Source organism: Zerene cesonia, chromosome Z, assembly GCF_012273895.1.
Source record: "Zerene cesonia ecotype Mississippi chromosome Z, Zerene_cesonia_1.1, whole genome shotgun sequence".
NCBI classification, from domain to species: Eukaryota; Metazoa; Arthropoda; class Insecta; order Lepidoptera; family Pieridae; genus Zerene; species Zerene cesonia.
This window is the reverse complement of record NC_052122.1, coordinates 5,782,478-5,810,030: the sequence shown is the minus strand read 5'-3', so window position 1 is coordinate 5,810,030 and position 27,553 is coordinate 5,782,478. Positions and strand designations below refer to the sequence as shown.

The 27,553-nt window shown below is 32.1% G+C and overlaps 4 protein-coding genes across 23 annotated transcripts in view; 2 read left to right on the top strand and 2 right to left on the bottom strand.

Annotated features, from left to right (window-relative positions):
- Positions 1 to 8,855, top strand: part of LOC119835803 (basement membrane-specific heparan sulfate proteoglycan core protein-like) — a 102,138-nt gene extending 93,283 nt beyond the window's left edge. For 9 of the 10 annotated variants that reach the window (XM_038360806.1, XM_038360805.1, XM_038360803.1 and 6 more), the window contains 20 exons: positions 18 to 145; positions 618 to 890; positions 2,004 to 2,158; positions 2,249 to 2,378; positions 2,524 to 2,687; positions 2,767 to 2,974; positions 3,146 to 3,340; positions 3,429 to 3,564; positions 3,694 to 3,829; positions 4,058 to 4,227; positions 4,357 to 4,589; positions 4,692 to 4,834; positions 4,983 to 5,087; positions 5,215 to 5,313; positions 5,460 to 5,718; positions 5,867 to 6,061; positions 6,198 to 6,295; positions 6,377 to 6,494; positions 6,608 to 6,755; positions 7,859 to 8,855. In XM_038360806.1, the coding sequence (XP_038216734.1) occupies positions 18 to 145; positions 618 to 890; positions 2,004 to 2,158; positions 2,249 to 2,378; positions 2,524 to 2,687; positions 2,767 to 2,974; positions 3,146 to 3,340; positions 3,429 to 3,564; positions 3,694 to 3,829; positions 4,058 to 4,227; positions 4,357 to 4,589; positions 4,692 to 4,834; positions 4,983 to 5,087; positions 5,215 to 5,313; positions 5,460 to 5,718; positions 5,867 to 6,061; positions 6,198 to 6,295; positions 6,377 to 6,494; positions 6,608 to 6,755; positions 7,859 to 7,862 (3,097 nt within the window). In that variant the 3' untranslated portion in view covers positions 7,863 to 8,855. The remainder of the gene's footprint in view (positions 1 to 17; positions 146 to 617; positions 891 to 2,003; positions 2,159 to 2,248; positions 2,379 to 2,523; positions 2,688 to 2,766; positions 2,975 to 3,145; positions 3,341 to 3,428; positions 3,565 to 3,693; positions 3,830 to 4,057; positions 4,228 to 4,356; positions 4,590 to 4,691; positions 4,835 to 4,982; positions 5,088 to 5,214; positions 5,314 to 5,459; positions 5,719 to 5,866; positions 6,062 to 6,197; positions 6,296 to 6,376; positions 6,495 to 6,607; positions 6,756 to 7,858) is intronic. The other variant, XM_038360807.1, reaches the window with a different exon arrangement.
- A 1,242-nt stretch (positions 8,856 to 10,097) lies between these two features.
- LOC119835757 (tubulin polymerization-promoting protein homolog) lies at positions 10,098 to 10,926 on the bottom strand. The gene is made up of 2 exons (XM_038360740.1): positions 10,732 to 10,926; positions 10,098 to 10,288 (listed from the first exon to the last, which is right to left on the bottom strand). The coding sequence occupies exons 1-2, from the start codon at positions 10,914 to 10,916 to the stop codon at positions 10,099 to 10,101; spliced, it is 375 nt and encodes a 124-aa protein (XP_038216668.1). The 5' UTR covers positions 10,917 to 10,926; the 3' UTR covers position 10,098.
- A 1,369-nt stretch (positions 10,927 to 12,295) lies between these two features.
- Positions 12,296 to 19,346, bottom strand: LOC119835748 (solute carrier family 35 member B1 homolog). The gene is made up of 7 exons (XM_038360731.1): positions 18,860 to 19,346; positions 16,742 to 16,864; positions 16,100 to 16,333; positions 15,887 to 15,948; positions 15,554 to 15,701; positions 13,837 to 13,972; positions 12,296 to 13,745 (listed from the first exon to the last, which is right to left on the bottom strand). The coding sequence occupies exons 1-7, from the start codon at positions 19,049 to 19,051 to the stop codon at positions 13,681 to 13,683; spliced, it is 960 nt and encodes a 319-aa protein (XP_038216659.1). The 5' UTR covers positions 19,052 to 19,346; the 3' UTR covers positions 12,296 to 13,680.
- A 1,908-nt stretch (positions 19,347 to 21,254) lies between these two features.
- Positions 21,255 to 27,553, top strand: part of LOC119835496 (coiled-coil domain-containing protein AGAP005037) — a 139,714-nt gene continuing 133,415 nt past the window's right edge. For all 11 annotated transcript variants that reach the window (XR_005288054.1, XM_038360369.1, XM_038360366.1 and 8 more), the window contains exons 1-2: positions 21,255 to 21,450; positions 24,207 to 25,986. Coding sequence is in view for 10 of the 11 variants with exons in the window: in XM_038360369.1 (XP_038216297.1) it covers positions 24,234 to 25,986 (1,753 nt within the window). In the remaining variant the exon portion in view is untranslated. The remainder of the gene's footprint in view (positions 21,451 to 24,206; positions 25,987 to 27,553) is intronic.

Here is a 27,553-nt window from a genome sequence, read left to right as displayed (position 1 = left end):
ATTCTTTTAATTATCAGCCGCGTCGAAATACGGGACTCCATGTTAATATTCCGCCAAATAGAAGTGGAGGATGCTGGAGAGTATGAATGTTTCGCCATGAACAGAGTCACGAATGCAACTGCCATTGCTGAAGTGAAAGTTAACGGTAATGTAATTAAAACTATATAATGTATTGCCTGATACACAAACAGCACGTAGTAACACCATCGTCCTCGCAGAATGAATAAAATTAATTAATAATCATATTTTATCTAACTTTCAAAATTCATTTAACTAGGTAACACTGTGGTTTATTCAATACCTAACTGTACATTTAACTTTTGCGAAAGTGAATTAATCAATGAATGTCCGTTTATCAACTAACCTATCTATCTACGAGGACCATTGAAAATAATTATATTCAATAATATGTGAACAAAACACTATTACAACCATGTTAGTCTTGTAGCACAGATGTATAGCACTCAAAGTTAATATTTTGTAACAAAATTATTATTTTCCATTATTATTTAATGCCTATCATATTTCATTAAAAGTTTCAGTTAAAAGCTTTCACATTTAATTTATCACTGAATGCTTGAATGAGGGTACTTGATTGCATGTTATAAAACTGATAGAAGAAACGGATCGTGCGCCTTCGGAGTCGCATGATAATGAACAATTCGCGCATGTCGGGGCCGCCGTACATCTTAGCTGCAACGTCACTCAACCTGGACTACGAATTAGATGGAACAAGGACGGCAGAAGCCTACCAAGATCGGTATCCCAGAAGAACGATGGCTCACTTTTTATTAGACTTGCTCAAAAATCAGACAGCGGTCGTTATGTTTGTATCATCTGGGATACGTATGGACGACAAACTAGCAATTACATCAACCTCCACATTGAGGGTCAGTGAATGTCCCTAGTTTATACGTAGTGGTTGGGTTTGGTCGCCATAGTTTTATCTGTCCGCTTCATTGTTCTAAAATTTTACCTTCGCATGTAAACTATTTCCTATCTTATTCTGTCTTAACTCTACCTTCTACTTACCTTCAAAGTTTATATCATTTGTCTCTTAGCTATGCTATAGTTTTTATATTATGTTTGATTAAATTTAGCAACTAAGAACGTATCGAAACATCAAAAGCTGATAATATTTTTATTTCACGCAAAGGTATCACATGCTTGGTATCGCAGTTTCGTTGTTATGACGAGAGTGGTTGTATAGATGATGACCTTATTTGCGATGGATACAATGATTGTCTGGATTCTAGCGATGAGAGTAACTGCATATTAAGAGAAAAACGAGTATCTAAATCGCGCTCGGATCAACGCCCAAAATCTGGTAATTGAGAAAGCGGTGAAAGGGTCTCATTATATGTGTCAGGGTTGTTGTGTCTTTATGGGTAATATAGTAAAAGTATGGTTGCTCAGAGTGAATTACATTGTATGAAAACGTGGGTCACTAAATATTGATTTATTTGTTGTGTTGTCCTTATATTTTAGAATCGGTATCTTGACAGTAACTTCGTTATAAGTTACAAACGGAGAGTTTGACATCGGCTATCATCACCTGGTTTCAACTTATATATATTTATGGGAACGGTCTCTTTCGCTTTGCATGTGTTCTCAATTTCTCTTATTAAAATGTTATGTTCTGCCTTGTGTTTTGTCATTTGAATGAAAATAAGGTAAGTGTTTGCACGGTGTAAGATTATTTTAATTATATTATTTTAAAAAACTTGTCAGGGATAATACCTAAATATTGGAACCGTACTACAGCAAATTAAAAGAATATGTACTCTTTAAAAAAATATGAATTAACTTTTTTGGTTTCGCTATCAAGGTATTTTATAGTCTACTTGCGCTTATCTTGGTGCATGGTTAGCAGGATTACGCTCCATATAATAATGTATTTGTCTGCCTTGCTTAAGAAATGTCTTCGGTTATATATTGAGAAGAGCAAAAATTTTATTTTATGCAATCATAATAATCGTCACGATGATTTCGTCACATTTTAGGAAACCGAGATGAAGCACCCGCATTAGTTGGAATAGACCAGCCCCGAAGAGCTTTCAGAGTTGGAGAAAAGGTCGAAGTGCTCTGCAGAGCTAGATCTCCTGATATCAGAGTGTCTTGGGGAAGATTCGGAACCAACCAATATGTGCAAACAAGGGTTTGTATTTTTACTATTGATATAAAAGTTTACATTTATTTAAGTAATAATGTCTATAGATAAACTTAAATGACGATAATATGATTACAGATTTATGGAGATGGTGCTCTGTTAGTAATACCTAATGTAGAGCAGTCTGATGCTGGTTTGTATAGATGCAATGGACTTAATCGTTATGGACAAACATCTAGTGAAGATTTTACACTTGAGGTTATACCAGGTACATAAAAATTTACTACGAAAATTACATTTGTTTAGTACAAATGCAAAATTTTATTAAAAATTAATTTAAAACTTCAGCAAAAATTATTTTATATTTAAAGATTGATATTACATCTAAAATTTATTGGGTTATTACTTTTTAGTATCTGATACACAATCATACCCCATAAACGATGGCGAGACAATGTACACAGCTCGATTGGGCGATACTATTGACCTACCTTGCACTACCAATCTGGAAGAACCTGTTTCTGTTGAATGGAGGCGTGAATTTTCACCATTACCACCGAACGTGAGACCATATGAGGTAAATAATGTTAAAAGAGAATTAAATTTGTTAAATACATTTGAAAAGGCCGAATTTAATAAGTCCCTTCTTTTTCCAGCGTAATCTACATTTGGATAGGGTGACGGAAGCTGACGCCGGAACATACGTCTGCCGTGTTAGGAACAATATTGCTCGAATTGAGACCAAAGCAACTCTTCGTGTGGTAGGCATCGTGCCAAAATTCAATGGCGACAGCTGGCTGACTTTGCCGACTCTAAAAGACGCTTACATGCAGTTCGAAATAGAAATTTCTTTCAAGCCCGCAGGTAAGATCTATATGTACTATAATATTAAAAAGCTGAAGAGGTTGATTTTTTATTTGGTTGAATTATAATACATAACTTAAAGAAGAAATCTCTCAACTTGTTTGCGTGTCTTGAAGATGAACAAAAAAAAAATCAAAATAGTGTATATTAAACATTTGGAAAATCTTTCAGATCCAAATGGAATCATCCTATACAATAGCCAAAAAGAAGATGGGTCAGGCCACTATCTTCTCTTGGAATTAGTTGATGGCGTACCACAATTTACACTTAAGTTTGATGCTGCTGATGCTCTTGTCACCAGAGGAGACAGGCCTCTACAACTCAACGCATGGCATACAGTAAGACTACGGCGCAGTGGTTCTAAAGGTAAAAGATCTGAAAATAATCTTATGAGTATATTCTTCATTGGATCAATATTTTACAAATAAGCACCCTTTACATTTTGCTTGGGCAGTTACAATGGACGTCGACAATACTGGACCTTTCTCCACTGAATCTTCAGTACAATACCAAATACTGGACCTGTATGCACCACTGTACATCGGAAATGCTCCTCAGCAAAGACCTGTGGAATTGGAATTAGCGCCTGGGTAAGTTTACATCTAAACTAGATCCAATATGATCGGACTATGCATATTTGTGATTGTTAATATGAAGTTGTCGCAGCTAAGAACTAAATTTATAGAAGATATTGAACAATATATGATATTGCGTTTCAGATTTGTGGGATGTGTGAGCATGTTAATACTTGGCAAGGAAGAGAAGAACATAATGGCAGACAGTCTTAACAAACACAATGTTTACGATTGCGACTCATGCACACCTAATCTATGTCTAAACAACGGCGTTTGTCAGGTACGGATCATAAATTTCACCGTCTTCTCTATCTGCTCAATAAAATAAACAATATTTTATTGTGTTTTTATTGAAACAACGATTTGCAATAAAATATTGATTATTCAAATGCTAAGAGTACTAACCGAAATGCGTTTATGATTTTCCTTAAATTATAATACAATATACTATAATTTTGAATGTGATACAGATTACCTTTACTGAAAATGGTTTTCTTTAAAATTATAGGAAGCCAGAAACGAACGTGGTTACGTTTGCCTATGCGCGAATGGCTATGCTGGACAAAACTGCGATCGAACTGGTGAAGCTTGCCGCCCTGGTCTTTGCGGACCCGGAAAGTGCAGCGACACTGCTGATGGATACAAATGCGCTTGCCCAGTTACTTTTACCGGCAAAAAGTAAGTAAAACGTGTTCTGTTTTACATTACATTAATTACAGTAAAGCTAAAAACTGAAACCTGCCCTGCATCATGCAACGGCCGGATGCATAAATTATATTGTTGTAATATTGTCACCTTTAATTTCAGTTGCGACGTCAGGCAATATATCGAATACCCTGCTTTCACGGGCAGTGCATTCCTAGCTATTAAGCCACCACAGACCTCGCGTTACTTACGCATGTCTATGAAGATAAAGCCAAAGCCACCAGTCACTGACGGTATCATTATGTACTGTGCTCAGTCGGCAAGAGGATACGGTGGATTTACGTCACTGGCCGTGAAAGATGCGCGATTGGAATTCAGATACGACCTTGGCGACGGTAAGTTATATCAGTATTTTTAGCGTAAAACAATCCATGTCTTGTTGTAATTATGATGCCTAGACTATTAATAACATAATTATTAAAATGTAAAACTTTTAGGAAGTGAATCAGTGGTGCTGACCAGCAATAAGACACTGCAACCAAACACATGGACATCGGTGCAGGTTGCTAGAAGCGGCCAATTGGTTTCTCTGAACGTGGACATGATCTACAGCCACAATGCTAAACTTGCATCGCCAAAGGTAAACCTTGAAATAAATTATACGACAAAAGTCTATAGAGAACGGTTCCAATAAACTACAGAAACTACAGAAAACTAAAGAAACTTTATAATTTATGGAATTCTGTGTATGTACAAAATAAATAAAAAAATCTGTTTATCTTGTACAGGACTTGAACCTAGAAACACCTCTGTTCGTCGGTGGAGTAGATGACTCCATTATTCTCAACAACAACACTGGAGTTTCTGGTGGTTTTAGCGGATGCATCAAGGATGTGAGTGTAATTTTAATTTATTATTTTAGTAATTATGTTTTTAACAAAATGGATGCAGAAATATTCAAACTGTAACATTTTGTAGAGTAAGTAATCTTTATCATAACCAGCTAAATATAATTTTTAGGTGAAACTTCAAGGAGACGATTTGAACCTTATCAACTCATCCATACAATCAGCGAATGTACAAGAATGTGTAAACTACGACCGCGGTGACATACCCGAGGTAATCAATAAATATTATGAATGCAAAGTAAAACATAGACATATTCAAGATTTTTAATGTAATAACTATTTTGATAATTAAAGAGGCTGTGAACATTTGCCAGAATTGAAAATAAATTTTTACAACAAAACATCGTATGTTTCTAGATTGAAAGCATCTGCTCCCAATGTCGCAACGGAGGATACTGCTTGAGCGCAGACTCAACCGCGTGTACTTGCCCATCCGGTTACACTGGCTTGTACTGTGAGAGCCGTGTTCCTCTTTCAAATCAACGCCGACCCTTGGGAGACCCCTGCTCAGCTTTACCCTGTAAAAATGGGGGTTCATGCAAAACCGATCGATCAACACGAATGAATTATACGTGCGACTGTCCGCTAGGATATGCGGGATTGAACTGCCAGATGAGTAAGTAGTAAAGTTTTAATAAGTAGACTTTAACCTTAAAAGAAAACAAATTATTCGATAGGTATTAATCAGTCGTGTAAAAATTGTTCAAGACTGAGAAGAAATGAGACATCCGTAATAAAATCGTTTAATAAATTTTATTTTACAGCGTTAGAGCTTTTGAACAGTGTTGGCTTTAACGGTAATGGCTACATAGAGATACCCGCCAACTTCTTAAGATACGACCAGTTGGAAATCGAGCCGGCTGTGATCGCATTAGGATTCCACACAACGAATGACGGTGTGCTGTTTTACCAAAGAGAGGCACAAGTTGCCCGTGGTGGAGACTTCATACTTATTAAAGGTAAGATTATGAGCTACATTCAGTTAGTTGAAAACAGAGATTTGATTCTTAGAAATTTATATCGTTAGTTAGTGTCTTCTTCTTAAACATTTTAAGTAGCTAGTGAGTGGGAAATAACCGTAAGAATAATTTACAGTCGAAAGAGGCATCGTGGTTATGGAATGGGATCTCGGCAGCGGTCTGAATAGCGTAGCCATTGAAGAGGTCCACGTCACAGATGGTGAAATCCATAACGTAAGTACCATCACATATTTCGGAGATGATTTCGATTTAAAGCTAAGAATAACGTTCCCTAATCGAGCTATCGTTTTGTAGCTGATCGCCAAGCTGTTCTATGATAACCATGTGGAGTTGCAAGTGGATAATATATCGAAGAACGAGATGACCAACGGCATCTCCAACGTCATGAACGCTGACTCCAATATTTATATCGGTACGTTTTTATGAAGTAACATAGTTAAAAATTGACATAAATTGACGATTAAAGATATAATATGTGGTATAAGTATTTACAATGTTTATTTAATTGTGTGCTTGTTTCTTCAGGAGGAATACCTGACAGGTGGAACTCTGAGTTCAACTATTACCCAGGTCTTATTGGGTGTATTGAGCAAGTTGAATTCACTGGTTTAATGCGAGGTCTTAACCTTGGCAAAGAAGCTGTAGCTGGAAGAAATACACAGCGATGCAAAGAGTAAGTATCTGAAGAATATGATTACGCCTCATTACTTTATTGTAACCCATTTCAAATGCACGTGCATCATGATACTCTAACAATTTACATAATACGAATTTAAACGATTAGTGTAATTTATTAAATGCCTAACTCAAAAATGGTTACATGTGTCTTACGTGCCTCGTTGTGCTGTTGTTTAATTTCAATTATGTCTATAAAAATGTATCAATTCTTTCTATTAATAAAATAAGAAGAAAGAATGGTTTAATATGTGACACTAAACTGCAAATTAAATTATTCTACAATTCAAATCAGTAAATACTGCCTGTAATACTTATTAAAAATGTGAACTTTTTACTAACCTTACTTCCCTTTTCCATGCTGCATCGGATTAATAGTTCTATGTTCCCCGACGTCTATCCCTTTTTTGAAGAAATTGAAGTTTTTGAATCCCCTCCACCTGGATATCATTTCAATTCCCTACCAACTATTACTTATAATTATCTTAATTTACTATTTCCGTCCTTAGTATGCCTCTATAAGATTTTATTTGACAGTTTCTAAAAAGGTACGTATTTGTGGAATGCAATACTAACAAAGTCTAATTAATTCACGTGAACCAATGTCGACGAGCCAAGCAAATTTCGTCAATCATTTCTTCATTGGGCTAAAGGTAGATAAATGTTTCATTCGACTCGGGGACCAGTGTCGGTTCTGGTATAGGGCAAATGGAGCGGTGCCTCTGAACACCTGATCATAAGGGGTGCCAAAAAGTATAAGGCAAAGGCAAAGTAGTAGCTTCATTAAACGAAATATATTATATTTATAGATATTCATTTTGTTTGTACATAGAATAAATACCAAGAAATTGAAATAAAAAATGATTAACATGGATTATGAAGATTAAAAATTTGTTACAAATACAAATTAAATGTTAAATGAAAATTATATGATTGCACCGATCACAGGGCACGTTAAGAACTTTCGGGTCGCTCCCTCAATGCAAACTACCGCCAACGATGTGTTAAAATATTTGTTAATTTCCATGGAGTTATGCGAAAATAAATAAAAATTGTAAAGAAATTAATGAAACAATATTAACACAATATTTCTACTTTCAGATAAAACGGACCCGTTTAGTTATATTAGCTGAGGAATGTATTTATGGGACGCTATTTAATATCTCTCTATAAAATTTCGAGTTCCAAGCATTATAAATGTCAATTGATAAAGAATATAGTGTATAAGTAGTCATAATATCATTGATTAATTTTCAATATCGTTATCGTTACTTTCAGAATCAATGACAATTGATGGATTTGAAATTTGTTATGATTTAGAGATTTTATTGAACGATCATCTAGTATTAAGCTATCACCGCTCTGGATAACATTGCTTTCGTATTCTTAGGTAATGTAAAAGGAATGTATATTATCAAATTCTACTAAACATCCCTAATCCTCGGGATCCTCTATAAGAGTCTTTGGTGCCATAAGATAAATAATTGTTGTAGTTAGGAAACTATTTTTACTGTATTTCATAAATATTTTACTCCGGCAGTCATTTTATATTTTTTTATACGATTTGTGACTTATGATATTTTTAATTCCGTGTATTAGTCTCGTTTTCTGAAAGTATCGACTTTAATTGGGTGATGTGCCAAAAGTATAAGATTAGTTATTTTATTTTTGTCAACCACTGCCATTTGATTTGTTTTTATTTTAACTAGTAATATATCGATGTCATTTTAATTCGTAAAGGAAGAAACATTCATGTCTTCAGTCTTTACGCAGCATTTAAAGTCCAAATTGCTTAACGAAGTTAAAATACACGACTAACAAATGTTCCTTAAGAACAATACTTTACCAGAAAAGATTAAATTCCTTTACATGCATTTCTAGTTTTTTAATTAGATACATATTGTGTAATGCTTTGACTAAGTTTTAATATTTGTTTCTCGAAAAACTCTTATTGCACGATTGAAGTATAATTTATATACGTGAATGCCTACTATTTTATATTTTATTGAAACTGCCTTTATTTTATATGTTTTCTTCTATATTCTGTAAGTGAATACATACGACTAACAATTAAAAATAAAAATAATGTGAATATGTATATTGTTGTTTTCATTTTAAATCCTCAATACTCGTACGTGTTATTTAAGCTATGTTTAAATATCATATATATAGAGACTAGGTTATTGAGACGGTATTTATAGAATGCATAATATTTACATCAGTTTAATGCCCCTCAAATTTTATTTGAACGGAGATTTTATTTTCTGCAACAACTTTGCTCTGATACCTTTTGCATTACAGTCGTCTAACCAGTTAACACACTTCTTTTCAATGTTGTAGTAAATATCATTAGGTACGACAGTCACGAACGGATCCGAAACACGGGATTTCATTACAAGGAAATCATTCTTTCCCCTCTTCTGTACCACCGGCCTGTCCATGAGGGCAGACGATTTGAGAGCCAAAGCGTTTTTAAGTTCATTCTCAATCAAGCCTTCGATGTCTGTCCGCGGAACTCCAGGAGGTTCGTCGTCATCTTGATGACGCAACCATCTCTTTAATTCTCCTGGACCAACTTTACTATTCAGAAGATCATACAAAAATTTTACTTTTTCCGCACGCTCTTGCATTCTTCTAAAGTAATGGGTTTGCTCTCTAGACCTAGACAGCATTTCAATAATTTTTCGGAAATCTAAGTGATCCACACTATCATCCATGTCTTCAATTACATACTTTTCTATGTCCAATGAGAGTGTACATATAAATAACATCAGGTTAACTATAAATACCTGAAAGATTTTTCCAATATGAATATTTATTATAGAGTTTCTATTCTATATTAACAGTGGAGATAATTTGATTCTTTCTTCACCATAGGTACTTACTTTAAAAAGCATATTCTTCTCATAAATCGCAATTACACAACACTTCAATTAAAGTCAAGAGTGCGAAATTTACTGATGTACGAAGATTAATTTTGTATTCAAGTCAAGCACAAAATTGAAAACATAGTGCTTTTGACGTTACATTATTTTAATTACACGTAGCTCAAGTATGGGCAAACTCATTAATGTTACGTAGGGTAAATCAATTTTTTCAAATACTTTTTATCCGAAACCATGGTAATGAATATACCTTTGCCAGCATTATATTTATATCTTATTGCAGAAAGTGGGCTTGTGAGTTCGCTGATTTTCAATAAATTTTCTTGCGTGTCTTAGGTTGGTTCCCACCCATAACACCTACCTATCCGTTTTATCGAATAGTTATCTATACACGAAATAAAAGGCACAACATGCAACAAAATCTTAGTTTATTATCGAATCGGAGAATCGTGTATGTTAAAATGGTAGTTTTTCTTTAGGCTTATAAGTTAAAAAGAAGTCTCTATATTGAGGCACCACAACAGGTGTTTGTCCAGGAAGTCCACAATTCGTTAATGTCTCTCGACACTTTTCTTCATCTATACCCTTAAGTTGACAAAGTTCAGTAAGAAATTCATTCCATTCATCCCAATTCAATTCTGACTTACTGCAAATAATAAACACGAATGATATAAAGTCCATTTTCACCAACCAGAAATTAACATAAATGAGTTTCAGAGTGAATGTATTAATGACAAAAAACCAAGACGTGGCTATGTATTTTTATTGAATAAATACATGCTTTCCCGCGGCTTCCCACGTTGTTGTCCCCACAAAGTTCCCCTAGGGTTGCTATCCAATCTCGTTTCTCAAACTATCTCAGTACCAAATTTCATCTTAATCAGCTTAGAGGTTTAGGCGTGACGAAGGAGACAGAGTAACTTTCGTACCTTATTATCAATCAAATTATTATATAATGTAAACACAAAAAATGATCTGTACACAACACTTACTGTCAATAACGATAAAAAACATACACGATCGCTTTGCCATCTGTGGCTTCTTAATATATGAGAAATTATCAGTATCAAATCATGTTATTATTATTACCAAAATTTGTTAAATAATATCCCCGTGTCCGTCATGGTTAACTTTCTATCCTCCAATATTTTTGCTTGCCGCATCCAATAATCTGAACGATACAGTGTTATTGTAGTCCCATCTCGTTTGTTATCTTGTAATCTGGAAAATTCATAGAACTGGCCTTCGAGAGTCGCAGCTTCTTCTTCACCCATTACTTAATTGTTATTAGAGGGACATACTCAACTGTACCGACGAAAGAAAAACATTGTTTGACACAGTAACCTTGACAACACATGGATAATAAACAATATACTATGTTATTGACATATGATTGATAATTTGCTGACACAGCCATAGTCACAACTTGGTTAGAAAAATCCAAAAAAGGCAAATATAGACAATACATATTAATTATATGTATTGTATGTAATATTATTGTGAATATGGTTATATGGTTAGGTTGCAGGTGGAGAAAGACACAAAACAATAAAAAACTCTATATTTATGAATGTCTTGTCATATTTAAAGGAGCCGTATATCTTTCGAAACTTGAAGATCGCAATTCCGGTCTATAACACGCACAGTCTTACTCTCACAGTTCACAAACTTTGCCACGGTCACGGTAAAACGACCAATGACTACCTACATAACGTACAAATGTATAAGGTATGTAATTATTCAGGCCTGTTCTTAATAAGGAGTCATCTAGTTTTGCTTTTATTTATTAAATTTATCAAAAGCCAAGAGGAGATTATTAACGTACAGCACATACCTACCAGCGAATCATAACACTACGTCGTATTATATCCAAAAGGGTAATGTTAGCTTGGTTAGAAAACTATAGATATGGATAAATTCGTACTTATCCAGAAAATACCATAAATCCTCATATGTTCTATGATAGATATTATTAAAAAAAAAAAACAAGTCAACCGTTCACAATTTGTGCTGGATAAAATGCTTGAAGATCACTGATAGTGTAATCCGCCTACCATCCTACCACCAAACAAACCAATAGACTTATTGGGTACTCGTTAAGAGAAAGTCGCAATACAAAATGTTATATTTAGCTTAAAAACCAACGGAAGCTTGTTTAGAAAAAGAAATCAATGACTCAATCAATCATATTTCGTCATATTTGTAGAATGACGCGATTTAACAGAATAGGCAATGCTGATTACTCCAAATGCCATTATAAATTGTAGCCTGTGTATTATTCTAATCTATACCTTAGAGCCAATATAATATAAAGTTTCATTCGAATTCATTAAGTACTTTTTGCACGAAAGCATATAGAACATACATTTATCCATCCTCTCAATCTCTCTTATTTATAAACAAATTTGAATTATAGGATTCACATTAAAGAAAATACATCTTGTTAACATCTACTTTTAAAATTATAATGCATATAAATTTAAGATAAATTGTTCTTGAAACATTTTTATGCGTTCAGTTCGGAAATTATCCGAAACGGCGTTGATTCATACACCATAATGTCCCTTGTAGACATTATGGTGTATGAATCAACGCAATGTCTACAAGGGCCACTGTGAATGTAGCTAAATATGATGTAAATAAAATATCTCAATATGCAACATCAATTTATTATTAACTTGTTTAAAGATAGGTCTTATGTATTAACTGTTATTTGCTTTTATATGAAGTTACACGTAGCATAAAGTAAATTGATTTAAAATGTACAAAAATATGTTTTCTAAAACTTATAGCTAGTTATAATTAAAATTACGCGACATTTTTAATTTTCATATACACATATAATGTTGGCCTTTTGTTATTCTACTTAATATTTTATACTGTTAAAAAATAAATAATTTAAATTCCATTGTCTATTAATTAGAATCAATTAAATGATATTTTCAAGTGGCTACAACTTAATGGTCACACCTTAAATTTTATTTAAGTTCAATATTATCTATTACATATATTTCTTAGTTAATACAAACCCATCTACGATTGCGATAAATCCACTACAATAGTGTATAAATATTTATGTAACATATTTTTTATAATGGTAACAAAATCCTACTTAAAAGTATACATACAACTTGTGTTGCTCTCATAATAAATGCATAATATTTTTTTTTTTGTCAAACCGTACAAAATATCATTCGTTTTCTCAAAAATCACACAGTAAAAAATATTTTAATGTTAAACTAATAAAGAGTTTCGTATCACATTGCCGTTGTATAAGAAATAGTAAATAACATTGAACAATACAAAAAAGCATTTGTGCTCAGACTACAAGTACTTATATAGATTTACATGTATTTTTTAATTTTAAATCTCTAATAACCCATAATGAATAATTTCGAAAAGGAGGATATACAATATTTTATATCGCTAAAAGAAGTCTCACAGGAAAAAGTTTGATTAAAACTTGTCTTACGGCTATATAATAAAAACGCCGTAAGCATATACGTTATACATTCGCTAGAATATTTTATTATAAAATCCGATTTTTAAAAAAAAAAAAACAAGTATAATGTAAATAAACAGTCCATACATAAAATTTCCAATAAAATTTTCTAATAAGAACAATGGCAGACTTTCAAACAGGAAATTTGTTGAGAAGAAATCGTATCGTCTTATCTCGAAATATCTCATGATGTTTCTTACGTTTAGCGTTAGTCTCTGAATATGTTTGTCAAAAAAATGTTGAGGCCTACATAAACAGATATTTAACGGAGACACATCACACGGAGAATCAGCCACGCTATTAGTGCTTACTTGATGATATTCCAATATATATATTGAATTTAAATTCAATTCCAATAAATTTATTGAATATAGTCATTGGTTATTCATAAATATAAACGCTTTCTTCTCTAACTAAAAGCATAATAAAATAAATAAACCCATTTTATATTTAACAAAATACTAGACATTAAAATTGTTATTAACCATTAATCTGCCATTGTTCTTTGGTCGTTAAAACAAATTAGTCAAATAAGGTCACTTATTTGCTACCCTTTTTGGTTGGGTTTTTCCCTTGCTGTAGAAGATATCCAAAAACAAACCTGAAAAAAGTAATGTTGAGGATTTATAAAAAAATACATATCGTAATTTAAAAAAAATGTAAATATATAGGTTTTCTATCATTTTACTAACCAGAAAAGACCAGAATTGCACCAATCCACTGCCTGAAGAATAATACGTTGCCAAAAATGATGACGGATGCTAAGACTGTAAAAAATTTCCTTGTTGTAGTAACCACGGAGCATGGTAATGGTCCGAACTCGGAAACCTGAAGATATAAGAAAAAAAATTATTTTGCATTTTTTTATAATTTCTTCTACTACTCTATCAATTACCAATAAAATTGACATGGCTAAATTACCATTTTATAGTTGTAATTTTTACATCCAACTTTATCTCTATATATTTTGTATTTTAAGCAATATAATCTTTTATAAACGGCAACGGTTATATAAAAAAAAAATCGATTCACCCCATCGAAAGTTCTGAGGTAAAAAAACATAAAAATTTTGTCGAGTATATTGAAAACCTCCTTATTTCTACGTCGGTTGAAGGAAACTTTATTCCAAAAAGGACAGATGGCCTTTATATTTATTTGTTGACGTAAAACATTTTGTTTTAGGCCGTTATTATGTTTCATGTCAACAAAAATTCATTTAATATTTTATATAATTACTTAAATTTAAAAGTAGTTAATTAATAGTTTAACTATATTTCTTAATTTATTGGTAATACAACAATCGCAAGAGAACAGAGGTTGAGCCCACTAAAAACCAATTTTGCGATCAACCAACAAGTCAGTAATTTACCTTATTAAAGTTGTTTAAAACGCAACATATATAATTATTTTTTTCTTCACATTGTGGATACTAAATTAAATGTATTTTTGAGAATATATAGAAAGAAATATTACTTTAATGTAAAAAAGTACAGAACTATCGAATTAACAAGATCAATGATATAGCTATTATTATCAAAAATAAATAAACATATTTCTAAACCACAAACGGGTACTCAAAAGCGAAAATTAAATTAATACATGATTATAAGCGCTACCCACTCATCTTTTCGTAGTGCCAGCCGATGCGATTAGTTATTACAGAGATATTAATATTAATAATAAATAATATATCTAATATCCATCCATCTACTTACTACATCTATAGTATCTACTGTTCAAATGTCACATAGTATTATTTTTTTTAAAAGATGATTGATAAATTAGAGCCTTGCATAATTTGTATGTCTGCTACATACAGCAATATATTATATTTCAAGATCAGTCTTGAAATATAATATAAATAGTGAATCAGTTCACTATTTCATTTTTTTATGAACAAATTGATATTTTTTCTGTACACTTTTCCCTGTCACATTAAAACTCTTTTATGTCTCCACTAAACTATAAGGTTTTAACGCTTACATTGGCATTTTGGATACAGATTAAAATTATTATCAGTTATATCGACGAATCACAGATTATTGATATCTGAAATTAGTATTAATTAGTTCTACGTCACTTTAATACGAATAGGTGTAATCATTTAACATATTGTCTTCAATATAGTATCATAAAATAGAATCATTCTTGTGAACATTTCATTAAACTTAGTGTTACTATCAATCACAACAGAAAAAGTTAAATACCAAGATATAAAACATATCATACGAACTATTTCGTTTTCAATTGATTCACTTAAAATGCAATAGTATTAGCATAGTTATAATTTTTAAATGCAACGCAATGCAGAGTGCATTCAATGTGTTGAACTCAACCTGTTACATTTTTATTGTCGTACAGATTCATACAAACACACAAATATAAGCATCAAATACTTAAAATGCATACCATAAAGAATATAAACAGTTGTCCCAGCGCACCCATCAAAGCAAACCCTGTCAAATATATCAACACTTCAGGGTATTGATTCACAAAGGCTAAAAACTTGAAACATTCTCCTGTTATCACCACTCCAATAGCCAGGATAATGGAGGACCTGAAATATGCGCAATTTAAAGGGTCATGAATGTATGACTCATGTATGTGATGTATTTACATTCATAAGATTTCAGTTTCGAAATTTTTCGTATAGAAAAACTGTTTACCTAATTTCCTTGTGTTAATGTGCATTAGTATTTATTCATTTATTTTTGTATTTACTGTATATACTGATAAACTCACCACCAATTTGTATTCCACATCATAGCATAAGCAGTTGGAGATGATTCCGTCTTAATACGCTCCTGGAATACACGACATTTTTATTTAAAAATTTCAATAAAAATGAAAAATAATTCTTCAGATATCAAAGAATTAATTGAATAATTTGATTTGAAAAATCATGACTTTTGGATAAATATTACTCAGTGGGACTGTATACAGTACAATTATTACCTGTACAGCACCTGTCAGTCCATCCATGGTTAGCGATAGAAACAGCAACAGTTCCCCAATACCTAGACTCTGCGATTCTTCAGTGACCTTCTTAGCTTTATCTTTAAACATAAAGAGTACCACGCCCAGCACAATGAGTAGAACGAAAAAGTACTTTCTAAGGGGGTATACTTTTTTCCCAAGAAGCACACCAAGTATCAGAACTGGAATTGGCTTTGCTGCTTTACCGACCACCTGTAAATAGTCATTTACATATCAAAGATTTCATATTTAATTACTCTAACTGTAAAATCAGTCTAATATGTCCTATATTAATTATTATGGACACATAACAAAAATTAAAGATATTGATTACAGCCTGACATAATTAATACACTAGTTATTCACCATAGTCTCAGCTCATTAAAGTAGAGTACCATATTATACTGGAAGCTTTTGTATGCAAGCATTCTATTATTATACAAATTATACAGTAGCCTAAAATATTTGTCAAAGATTAATGAGAAGCCAATGAAAACGGGTTCTATTTCAATGTGCATACCATAATCATCTTTTTAGTATTTCAATAACACTGAAAAAAATGTAATACATATTTGGAAGTCTCAATGAGTCATAATTGATTAATATCAATCAGATTTATACCTGTGTGGGGTAATTAATCCACTGCAGAGCCATGTTAGAACTGACCATGCCTAATAAGAAAGTAACAGATGAGGAAAAGTAATAAATTTTTCTTGTAGTGTCCTTTTCATGTTTCCATGATAACTGAAAGAAATCAAAAATAATAAAATAAATAAAACAGTTGATAGTAAAAATGGCTGTATTGTATATATAGTAAAATACATCATAAAAAACATAACATACATAATAAAATAATATACTTTCATATTATTCAAAATCCCTTTATATTATGAGGATTATCAAGATTTTAAAATGGCAATAGTATTAGCCTGAGGAATACAGGGATGAACTTCTAATAGGAGTACCCATTATGTTAATGGGGATTAATCTATCCTATACTTATCATGTGCAGTTTTTGCAATATTTAAAATTCAATTAGGACAGTCACATTCCAAATACACTCTTATGAAATGCTAAGTTTTTTTTTTTTTACTTTGCAATCATATTATTTCCCGATAATTTTTATTTAATGAACACAATTTCATCCAGACAAATGCTGTATGTCCATGTGATGATAAATTGAGTTTAGTTAAATATGTTTATTATAGATTGGATGTGTAATTTAGCAAATGTTTTTTTAGATTATAGACTTCACTAGTACACAAAAGAGAACATTGTAATTTGATGAATTACAAATCCAGCCATATGATAAGATGTTATAGGTAGATCAGCTTCAGAAATAGAAATATGTATGTTGAATTTCGTTAATACTAACACAATAAATAGCTTACTTTTTAGTATAAGAATTATTCAGATATTATGGCAAATGAAAGTATCTAAGCAGTTGGAATCAAAAGAATATATTGGCATCGAGCATAATAGTTCAGGCATATAGAGGTTGATGATTGAAATTGTACACATTCATGCATGATCATTGCAAAAAATAAGCAATTCAATAATTATAGGTTGGATTTCATGGAACACTGGATGAGCTAGGGGCGGGCTTATCACAAGTCCACTGAATACATAATCTGCCCAGATATTGATGCACTGATATAATAAGCACTTAACTTGATCTACTATGCTATTAAATAAGCAATTGTTTTATTAATCAAAACAAAGTTGAAGCTTAGTAATTCTCTCTCTAGTGACCTATTTTGATAAGTCTTGCACGGGATTATTTATTCTTAGAAAAAATCAAATCAATATAAGCTTTTTTCTTAATCTACTATATAAAAATAAGTTGGGTTTTCCTTCCTGACGCTATAGCTCCAGAACGCACGAACCGATTTCCACGGTTTTGCATTTGTTGGAAAGGTCTCGGGCGCCGTGAGGTTTATGGCAAAGAAAATTCAGGAAAAAATTCTGCAGAAAAGCGGGAAAGTAATTTTTCACATACAACCACCTGGTGGCGAAACGGAGTTCGCCGGGTTTGCTAGTGCCATATAAATAAACATATAGATCCTGTTTAGATTATCACAGGTCTTCACTTTAGATAAGAATCATCAGTCCATTGCTCTCAAAGAAACAATAATTATTCTATAGTATATATTGAGTTCTAAGTTGTGTAACCGTGGATTGCCTTATTTGTAGGAATAATCTGTGAGAATACCATTAAATTATGACTGTAATGTATGAATTAGCCTTTAGCACTCACAAATTATATATATGTATAAGCAATGATGAGGGAATTTTTAAAAATGCTCTAGAAGTTATATTTTTTATGACAAACTGAGCGAAGTAGGAAGTGCGCCACCCTATGTTAAGTGGTCACTACAATCTATAAACACTTGTATTGGTGTAACAGATGCTTTGCTGGCCTATAAACTTATGCCAACCTCAGAGTATGACAAGATACTGTAGAACATGCTTTGCTGGAAGGATTTTCTTGAGCCAGTACCCTACTGGGATAGTCTGTCTACTAATGCCCCACCCATATTTGGGGATCTTTCAGAGAATAAATTTATAATTACCTTACATGTATACATATATTATATAAACTTCACATGCAATAATATGGAGTTTATAAAAAAATAACTAAGAAGTTGTTAATTATTTTAAACATAGGGTATGTCCGCTCACACTGTTCACAAATAAACACATGAAAATATGGTAATTGATTATTTATTTTAAACTTACCATTAATATCTGGGCAAAAATGAAGTTTACAACACATTGTACTAACACAAGGGATAGTGTGCATGTAAACTTATCATTATTACCATAATTCCCCCTAGTTATCTTCTCTTGTAGCATCCCATATATGAAGTAGCAAACAAATATTCCACTCGCGTATGTTATAAATCTAATTTCACTCCTACTTATATTCATTTTTATTTTCGAATGTTTAAAAATTAAATATGTAAGTACTATTAGTATTTGCTTGCAATGCAAAAACGTCGGACGCTCTGATGAATATGGTTTGTTCCTAAAAGCTATGATGCAATTCTATCCGTTTTAGTAATTATTTGGACACGTATCATTTTTTACATTTTCATTCAAAATTTAGTAAACTGATTTGAGGTATCAAAAATAACAAATGTTATTTGTACACGTACACGATACGATACGTAGGTAAATTACTGAATACTCACACATACACAGAGTATGCAATAAATACTTATACTTATAAGCACACTACGTACTCATACGTCAATAGTTACCTACATTGAAATATCTACTCTGTGGTCAATAATTTATCATAGACAACAGGTCGAGAATGCGCCATAAATGAAGTCCACGGCGAATAATGAACAAAATTTGACATCTATACCATATTGTAGTAATACTTGAACCCCTTATATAATATGGCTATTCTGTTGAAATGAAAGTTGGTAGATAATTAATACTCCACACACTATCAACTGAACTTTCTCAACTAGACTTTGGGTAAATAACTAATAGAAAACTTTTATATGGAATAGATTAATGTTATAGTAGGATATGCAAGTATTTTTTATTTTTCTGATAGTTTGCAACTCTTTATGTTAGGTGAAAAAATTTGGGCGCCGAAAATTTATTACTAATAATTGAATGAATAAAAAAAAAACTTTTCTAAAAATCCGACTTAAACTTACAATTAAAGATATATGTATTTTCTTTCATAAATAGTCCTGAACTAACCCTCCTTCCCTATAGATATTATATTCACAATATTAAGTTTAGTATTACGTACAAAACGAGTTAACAGTTGATAGAATAAGTAAAAAATATGTTATTGTTCCTAATTAATGTTGTACTGCGACGATATTACTAAATGCTTCAGTTAAAGATTTTTTTTTATTAATTGTTAGAGGTTAGAGGTTTTCTAGAAGATTTCTCTAGAAAATCTGTCTTCTTTTCTAAATTCTCTAATTATAAATTAATATGTAATGTATGTTTTGCTTTAAACTCAATATTAAGTCATATGTTATGCAAACCCTAACTCTCATGTGTGACCGTGTTTTTAATAACGTCCATACCTTTTTCAAAAAAGATGAAGTTAGTTAGATGTTATATTTTTCTCCCTAAGAAATTCGTATTCATTGTTTACTCTTCAAATCAGATATAAACGTCTACACTGGCAACACTGTCGTTGACGTTATCGATCTCAGACTCTTTGGTACGTGTTTGACCTATTATGACATCATAGTTCATGTTCGCTTATGTCGCGTTTTCGTACATTTATTGATACTCCTGCGTTAAACAAGTTAATCAACATTATACAATGCAGCGCTATTTTATAATATAATCTTTTTCAAAGCTGTTTTCCACATTTATTGGGAAAATTGTACTAAATAATGCAGATAAACATTTTCCTGAGCGCTGACAGCACCACGTCTACCGGACTTTTTTCATGGCGTTTTTTCTAATAGTAAATAGTAATTGGCAACAAACCATAGAATAGTAAAATGATAGTTACTCACATATATTTCGTAGTAGGTACGCGATCTCACAAGTATATTGGTTTTTACCATGCAAAAGCGCCAACATTTATGTATTATGGGAAAGTTAGCACGCAAGTGAGGCCAGTATTTCAGCACAGAAAGTTACATAATTGTTATATAAAAAATAACTTATGAATATCCTGAATTAATCCAAAATTATTTAATGTTTTCCATTTCTTAAACGATTTCCGAACTTAAAAAAAGGAAATCATTAAATAATTTTATATATCCAAAATGAGCGCCTATTTCAAAATCACTTGAACAGACAGACTACCAATTAAACAACCTAAATAAAGAATTTGCTGCTGTCTTTATAAATTGAATAAACCCCAGTTATTTTCTAACAAAAACATATATTTTTAATGATTTTTATATATAAATAATAAATGTAACAAAGTTCTGGTACAGTAGTTTCGTGAAATGAAACGTTGTTGTCATCTGGTAAGTTTTATGAGAGAAGTACAGCGATATCTATTGTAGACACTATTGCTCAGGAATAAAGTATATTTTTCAAAAACATTCTTGTCGTGGAAACTAGGGAGTTATGGCCTTCAAACTTCAAACTTATCGAGTCTCGAGATTAGACATGGTACATAATACCTATATTATAGTATGTGAGGTTTAAGGTTATATTTATGTTTTTTTTTGTTCAAGTAAATAGGAGTTTTGACAGAATATAGTTGGTGGATTCAAAGTCATGTGTTATTTGTGTTTAGTGTGTACTAATTAAACCCGCGCACATTAAATAAGACGACTTATGCACTACTTGTGAGTAACTTTGTCGAGTTTCAACATAATCTACAGGTACATGTACTTGATCATTACTTAAAATAACTAGATCATTTATAATTACTTCACACCCGTGTGTAATAAAATAAATATTACTAAAAAATATAACAGAGATGGAAAATAAATTAAAATCTAATTTCCAATTGGTAAAAGTAGCGTCAAATACTTATTTATTTATTAATTGCTGCAAACTTTATTTATGTGGATGTGACTCATTCCATACTGGTAAGATGTCTATTAGTATTTACGTTATATCAACATTACGGAATTAACAAATTATATATGTACGTGAATATTACGTAGGTACATTTCAACATATTCGATATTCTGCCTTTTTTGTGATTGTGACTGCAAATGATGCGAAAGATAAAGGTCATATATTTAAATATAAATAAAATACAATAATTTTTGTACCTAGTAGTATGTGTAGATTGAAACCATTAGGGTTAAAATACGTTAATATTGTATTACTCGTAATAACTATATATACCGCGATTTTTCTATGAGCGTATTGCGTATGTTACAGTCAAAACTCATAACCGGTCAAAACCGCTTTTGATTTTCTATGGCAGTCAATGCTTTTAGTTCAAAAGTTTAAAACAGTTCTGTGCTTGGAACCGCCGTAAATTCACTTCTGGCATTGTATTTGCATTGCATTCCGGGCTACTGTGGCACTATGCTCGTTAACATGTATACGCTATGTGGGTAGTATTAGTTTTCGCTTGATTTTGCTCTGCTTCGTTGTGGGCGTCGGTAAAAATTTTTGGCTGATTTTTGCAGTTAAACTTGGTTTTGAACACCTATGAATTCTGACTGTAACGCATACATTACTACTGGAAGGTAAATTATTTAAAGTGTTTCATCGCTTTTTTTAATGTTCGACGAGATGTGACATCTGTCAACCCGTACTAACACCGGCTATGGCAGAAAGGTGGATTATTGCCTGAATCCTAATAGGAGGCATGTGTCCCAGCAGTGGGAACACATATGGGCTGATGATGACGATGATCATGATGGTTAATAGTTAAATACCATACAGGAAAAATGGATTATCAGCCTCTGCAAGTACATCCGTACTTTATAGAACTTACAGTCAGAACAGTCTTCAAATACAAAATTCTATGAAGATTAATTTTTAAATTTAATGTTTACGTGAAAGGATTAGTATATCAGAAATTTAGAAAGAATAAAAGAAATTTGATCATGAGGCGGGATACCTATCCTCTCGGCCACCCTTACTACGGATTGGCAAAAAGACGCGGTTTCGAATCCCGCCTCGTGTTCAATTTTTTTTCTATTCTTTCAAAATTTCTCATTTATAAAGCATTTCAATGCTATGAAACTAAAAATTTGAATTAAGATTTACTGATGGCTTTTAGAACAACATTGTTGATGACAAAAAATTCCTAATATAGAAATGCTTTGTAACAAAATGTGTTACTAAATGGTATTTATTGCCTATGCGAGGTTTCAAACTTCGTCATTTTACATTCTAGTTTATGACTCATGTACAATGATGAAATATAGGACGTTAAAGCGGATTTAAATTTAGTGTAAGGATATCATTGTTCAACTTTTTGTTGTACTGTATGGCTTGATATATACGTATGCTACTTATTTTGTCGCTGTAAATAAATTATTTATTTTATTAGTGACGTAACTAACTACTTAAAGGTTTTAATACTAATTCTTATATCAAAGGCACGATGAAATGCTTTTAAGTAAAGGCAATAGAACGATTTACTAACTAAAGCTGATTTAACAGACTCGTCGTCGCTCTTGACCATATTTTGCTTTACATATAGGTAATTAACATTTAAGATACATTTGTATTTTAAAATGTATTCCACTTTTCTTTAGACAAGTTACGACTTGAGACGAATGTATACGTTCTGTCCGGTCTACTGATTAATGTAGAAGATAGAGACGAATTATTATATTAATATAATAGATATGTTATGCAACAGTCGTTTAGTAGGCAAGCTATATACCACTGAATCAACCGTGTTGTTAACACCAAATAATTAAAGATATTTCTAATGATATAGTACATCAGAAAATTATTAAAAGTTAATCTGATATTTAGAGAATTAGTCAGATGCTTCTCATAATACGTCGATTAATTAACAATCAGTTCATGAGATATCGCTGTGGTGGATTTTTGGTTTATAGTTTATTACATTTGACTGTTTTTTACGCATTTTGCTCGGTGGTGGAAAAGTCGTTGAAAGTAATTAGATACCTATTAGATATTATATTTGTATTCTTGATCTGCTACTACATACCTACTATATTATACATATATGTATTACATTTCGGTGGATAATTAAACTTACATTTTTTACGCTCTTAGAGTTATAATACATGTTCTATGTTTCAAATAGTCTATTTTATATCAATTAAAGTTTATGCAAATTTATTTAATACTTAATAAATAAAATATATTTACCGGTGTATAGTACAAATTACCCCATAATACTCTGTGATATTTTATAATATTAATAATAAGAAAACACTGGTAATAAAAAGCGTATTCTATTCTAACAGCTTAAAATGATTTTCTTTGTTTTATAGTATTTATGCGCTATATAAATTGATATAATCCCGCTGATCTATACATATCTATACAAAATAAATAGTTATACGACTTGTAACTTAAGCGAAGGGCTGAACGAATTTTTATGATGATCCGTTGGATTTGTCTTCGCTTGAAATAGGAAAATAGCTGTTTGAGTTAGAGTTTTATGTGTAATCGTATTTGTTTGTTACAGGTAATATACACATAATTTAGGCACATCATGTCGGAAAGTAGCAGAAAGAAAACCAGTAGCTTTCGCAAAATATTCCCATTTTTCTCTCACAAGTCCAAAGATAAACTGAAGGATGTTCAACCTATTTCAAAAATGAGAGAAAATAATAGTAAAACTATTAACCAATATTATAATCCTCAAACAATGATATCAACTGCAAACGAAAAGCGAAACATATCTGGTCAAGATGATCAAAACGATAGAATTTATGAAAACCTCTCCATTCGGACTACTTTATCAAGAAATAATAACCAGCGAGAAGTAGAGTCGAAAGATTCTTCAAATAGTACACTTGTGTCAGAGAGTGTAATAATAAGTAAACATAATCACAACGCAGATTTGCCTACTCAAGAGACGGACATGAAAATATACGTAGCACGACCGCAAGTACCACCTAAACCTCATAATGAAAATTTTGCATTTCATCCGGGTTCCAATAACACACAGAGAGAAATAACACAGTACCCTGACGTTTATTATCATTCCGTAGAAAGACTCGTCGAAAGAATATCACCAGTAGACGAAATAGAAATATATAAAGCAGCACAAACAAATCCAGCTTCAGTAGGAGCTGAAATAAAAAGAGTAAGCACAACATTTTTAATATCACCTAAAAAAGAAGCCGAAGTGCGTACATTACAACCAATAAGAGCTCGCAGTTTATCACTTGATAAGCATAAGCCTTGTGAAAATCCTTATACAAAAACGAATTATACTGTCAATAAATATGATAACAAGAAAAAAGCGTACCATTATTCTGCTCCAACGTCGCCCATTGCAGTGAATCATAGACTTCCAAATATGCCGTTGACTGTATCTCCCTACGAACATGTAAGAAAAATAATTTTTGAAGGCGAAGAAGGAAGAAATTCAATGAGCAGGTCTAGCACTCGGGAACAATCAACTCCTCCAACGTCGCCTTTTAGAGACGTTGCAAAATCTCCTACTCCGAGTGCAGTCGACAAAGGAAAAACGCGACAAAAAGTGGAAGCGTTTTATTGGAAAAAGATTAAAGAAATGAAAGAAAAAGAAGATGAATACATAATGAGACAAACTATGAATACTACTACGCCTTTACAGAAGTGTAATGCACCCAATTCCATATCTAATTGCAGTTCGCCAAATTCATTCGTATTAGATCCCCGAATAAATTCTTACCCAATTTATACTAAAGAAGCAAACTTACGTAAACAGACTGATTACTATACAGCATCTCCTTTTACAAGAGGTGCTCCAGAACGGCGAACAGATTCATTTATAAGCAATAAGACCTATTACCCAGAGTCTGACATAATCTATAGACATCCTCAAAAATTATCATCTCCTGTAATTTTTGGTCAACATACGCCTTTGTATCAGAGAGGTTCTTTGAATCGGGAAAACAGAGCTGTTGTTAATCAATATCCAAAACGGGTTAGTTTTGATAATAATCATTTGAAACACGACGACAGTGCGTCCGTTACTTCCAATAATTCTAAATTGCACAATGAAAGGAGGACTAACTCTAGACTGTCTGACTTTAAACCGATGCCAAGTGATGTGATAATAAAGAACGGAGTGGGACCACCTCAACCGCCGATTCGTACAACAAGTGTTAGTAGTGGTAGTGCTTCGTTACACCATAAGCTGGTCAACAACAGATTTGGACGTGTATCTGGTGGCCATTCTATTTATTCAGAATCGGAAAGTGGATCTGAGGCTGGAGAAATTCAACGAATATTACTTAACGACGAACGTAAAGGTACGTATTCTTATTTATTTTAATTTACATGTTCTATGAATGCTATCCATTCCGATAGCATTCATAGAACATGTAATCTAAAGAAATATCTTTATAATATGTATTTTAAATATCGTTAAATCTTCATTTAATTATTATTATACGGTTTTTAATAGTGCAGAGAAGGCAAAAAAAATTTACAAACATAAATGATTAATTAATGAATTCTGAAAAAATATCTAAAAAATATATTTTATTTACGGTTTATTCGAGGACGCTTTTTATAAATATTTTCATTTAACATAAATTAAACAAACATTTTTCTACACCCGAAATCACTTATCTATCTATTTACATCAATAATTTTTTCTCCGAGAATGTCTAGTATGCTTAAATTTTATTTTCCCACACTTACATATTATACATGAAAATATAATATTTTTTTATGTCACACTATATTTTTATGATCAAATCACTTTGTGTTCGCGCGGGCAATTGATCTGGTTCGCCGTATGGTAAGCAATCTCAACCGCCCATGAACATTTGTAGGCCCTCTGTAGAAATGTTGTCCGCTTCAAATGGGTAAAGGATGAGGAGAAAGTTGTATGGACACAAATTAAGTAATGGAATGGAAGGGTGAAGCAAAGGATACTACCCTCCGTCTCCACCACTCACCGTATTATAGTAGCATACGCTTATTAGACTATGATCTTCTGTGAAAGTGCGATATTTTTCCCGATGCGAGCTGGTGCAATTTGACCCAAAGCGGGTTCGACTCGCATATAAAATCTTTGCTTGGAATTTAAATGACTGGCAGTATATTATATGACGACAAAATTATAGCAGTTGAATGTTATTATTTAGTTTTAATTTGATCTCATGTAGTACACAAGACAAAAGAAAATAATCGTTTAAAATAACTTTAAAACACGGTTTTATAGAAAATCGAACTAAAATAATTACTGTATTGTCATGGGTCCTCGATGAATCTACAAAGTTTATATGAAATCAGGCCGTTCAAAGTGAACGTCGCACCCAAAAGAGTCGGTTACAAAGATACAAACATTGTATGTTGTATCCGACTCCTTTGTATGTGAAGCGTGTAATAAAAATTAAATTGAGTTTAAAATATAAAACAACTCATATTTTAAAACAAATTTTAATTACAAATACGGTATTAATGTTATGACAAATTTGCTGTTGCCCGCGACTTCGTCCGAGTGTATACTAGTTATTAGGGCATATGTTCTAATTAATCCTTAATGAATTGTGACATGGCCGCATTTTTATTAATTGTCTTGCTCAACTCTGCACAAGATTTAGAGGGATTTGTTTGGAACTTAAATTTGTCAAAATGAACTATACGATACATCTTTTAATAGAAAAATGCACATTACCGTTTTTGTTTTTTAAGAATTACTAACCACTTACCTCGCGATCCTGATCAAATTAAAATTATGAATTTCCTTAGTGTTTACATGCGACTTGATTAGATTTTTATGAATTCTCATAGATGGCGCTGCTATAAAATTATCTTTATACTATGTATGTACTAACATTAATTAAACCCGCTATGTCCCTCTGCTCA

Excerpts from the sequence above, each read along its gene's own strand:
- LOC119835757 (XM_038360740.1), bottom strand. The coding sequence starts at position 10,916 with ATGGGTGAAGAAGAAGCTGCGACTCTCGAAGGCCAGTTCTATGAATTT. Across the intron at positions 10,289-10,731 it reads ATATTATTTAACAAATTTTG|TAAGTCAGAATTGAATTGGG; the intron begins GTAATAATAATA and ends TATTATTTGCAG.
- LOC119835748 (XM_038360731.1), bottom strand. The coding sequence starts at position 19,051 with ATGAATATAAGTAGGAGTGAAATTAGATTTATAACATACGCGAGTGGA. Across the intron at positions 15,702-15,886 it reads ATGTGGAATACAAATTGGTG|GTCCTCCATTATCCTGGCTA; the intron begins GTGAGTTTATCA and ends CGCATATTTCAG. Across the intron at positions 13,746-13,836 it reads TGCAATTCTGGTCTTTTCTG|GTTTGTTTTTGGATATCTTC; the intron begins GTTAGTAAAATG and ends TACTTTTTTCAG.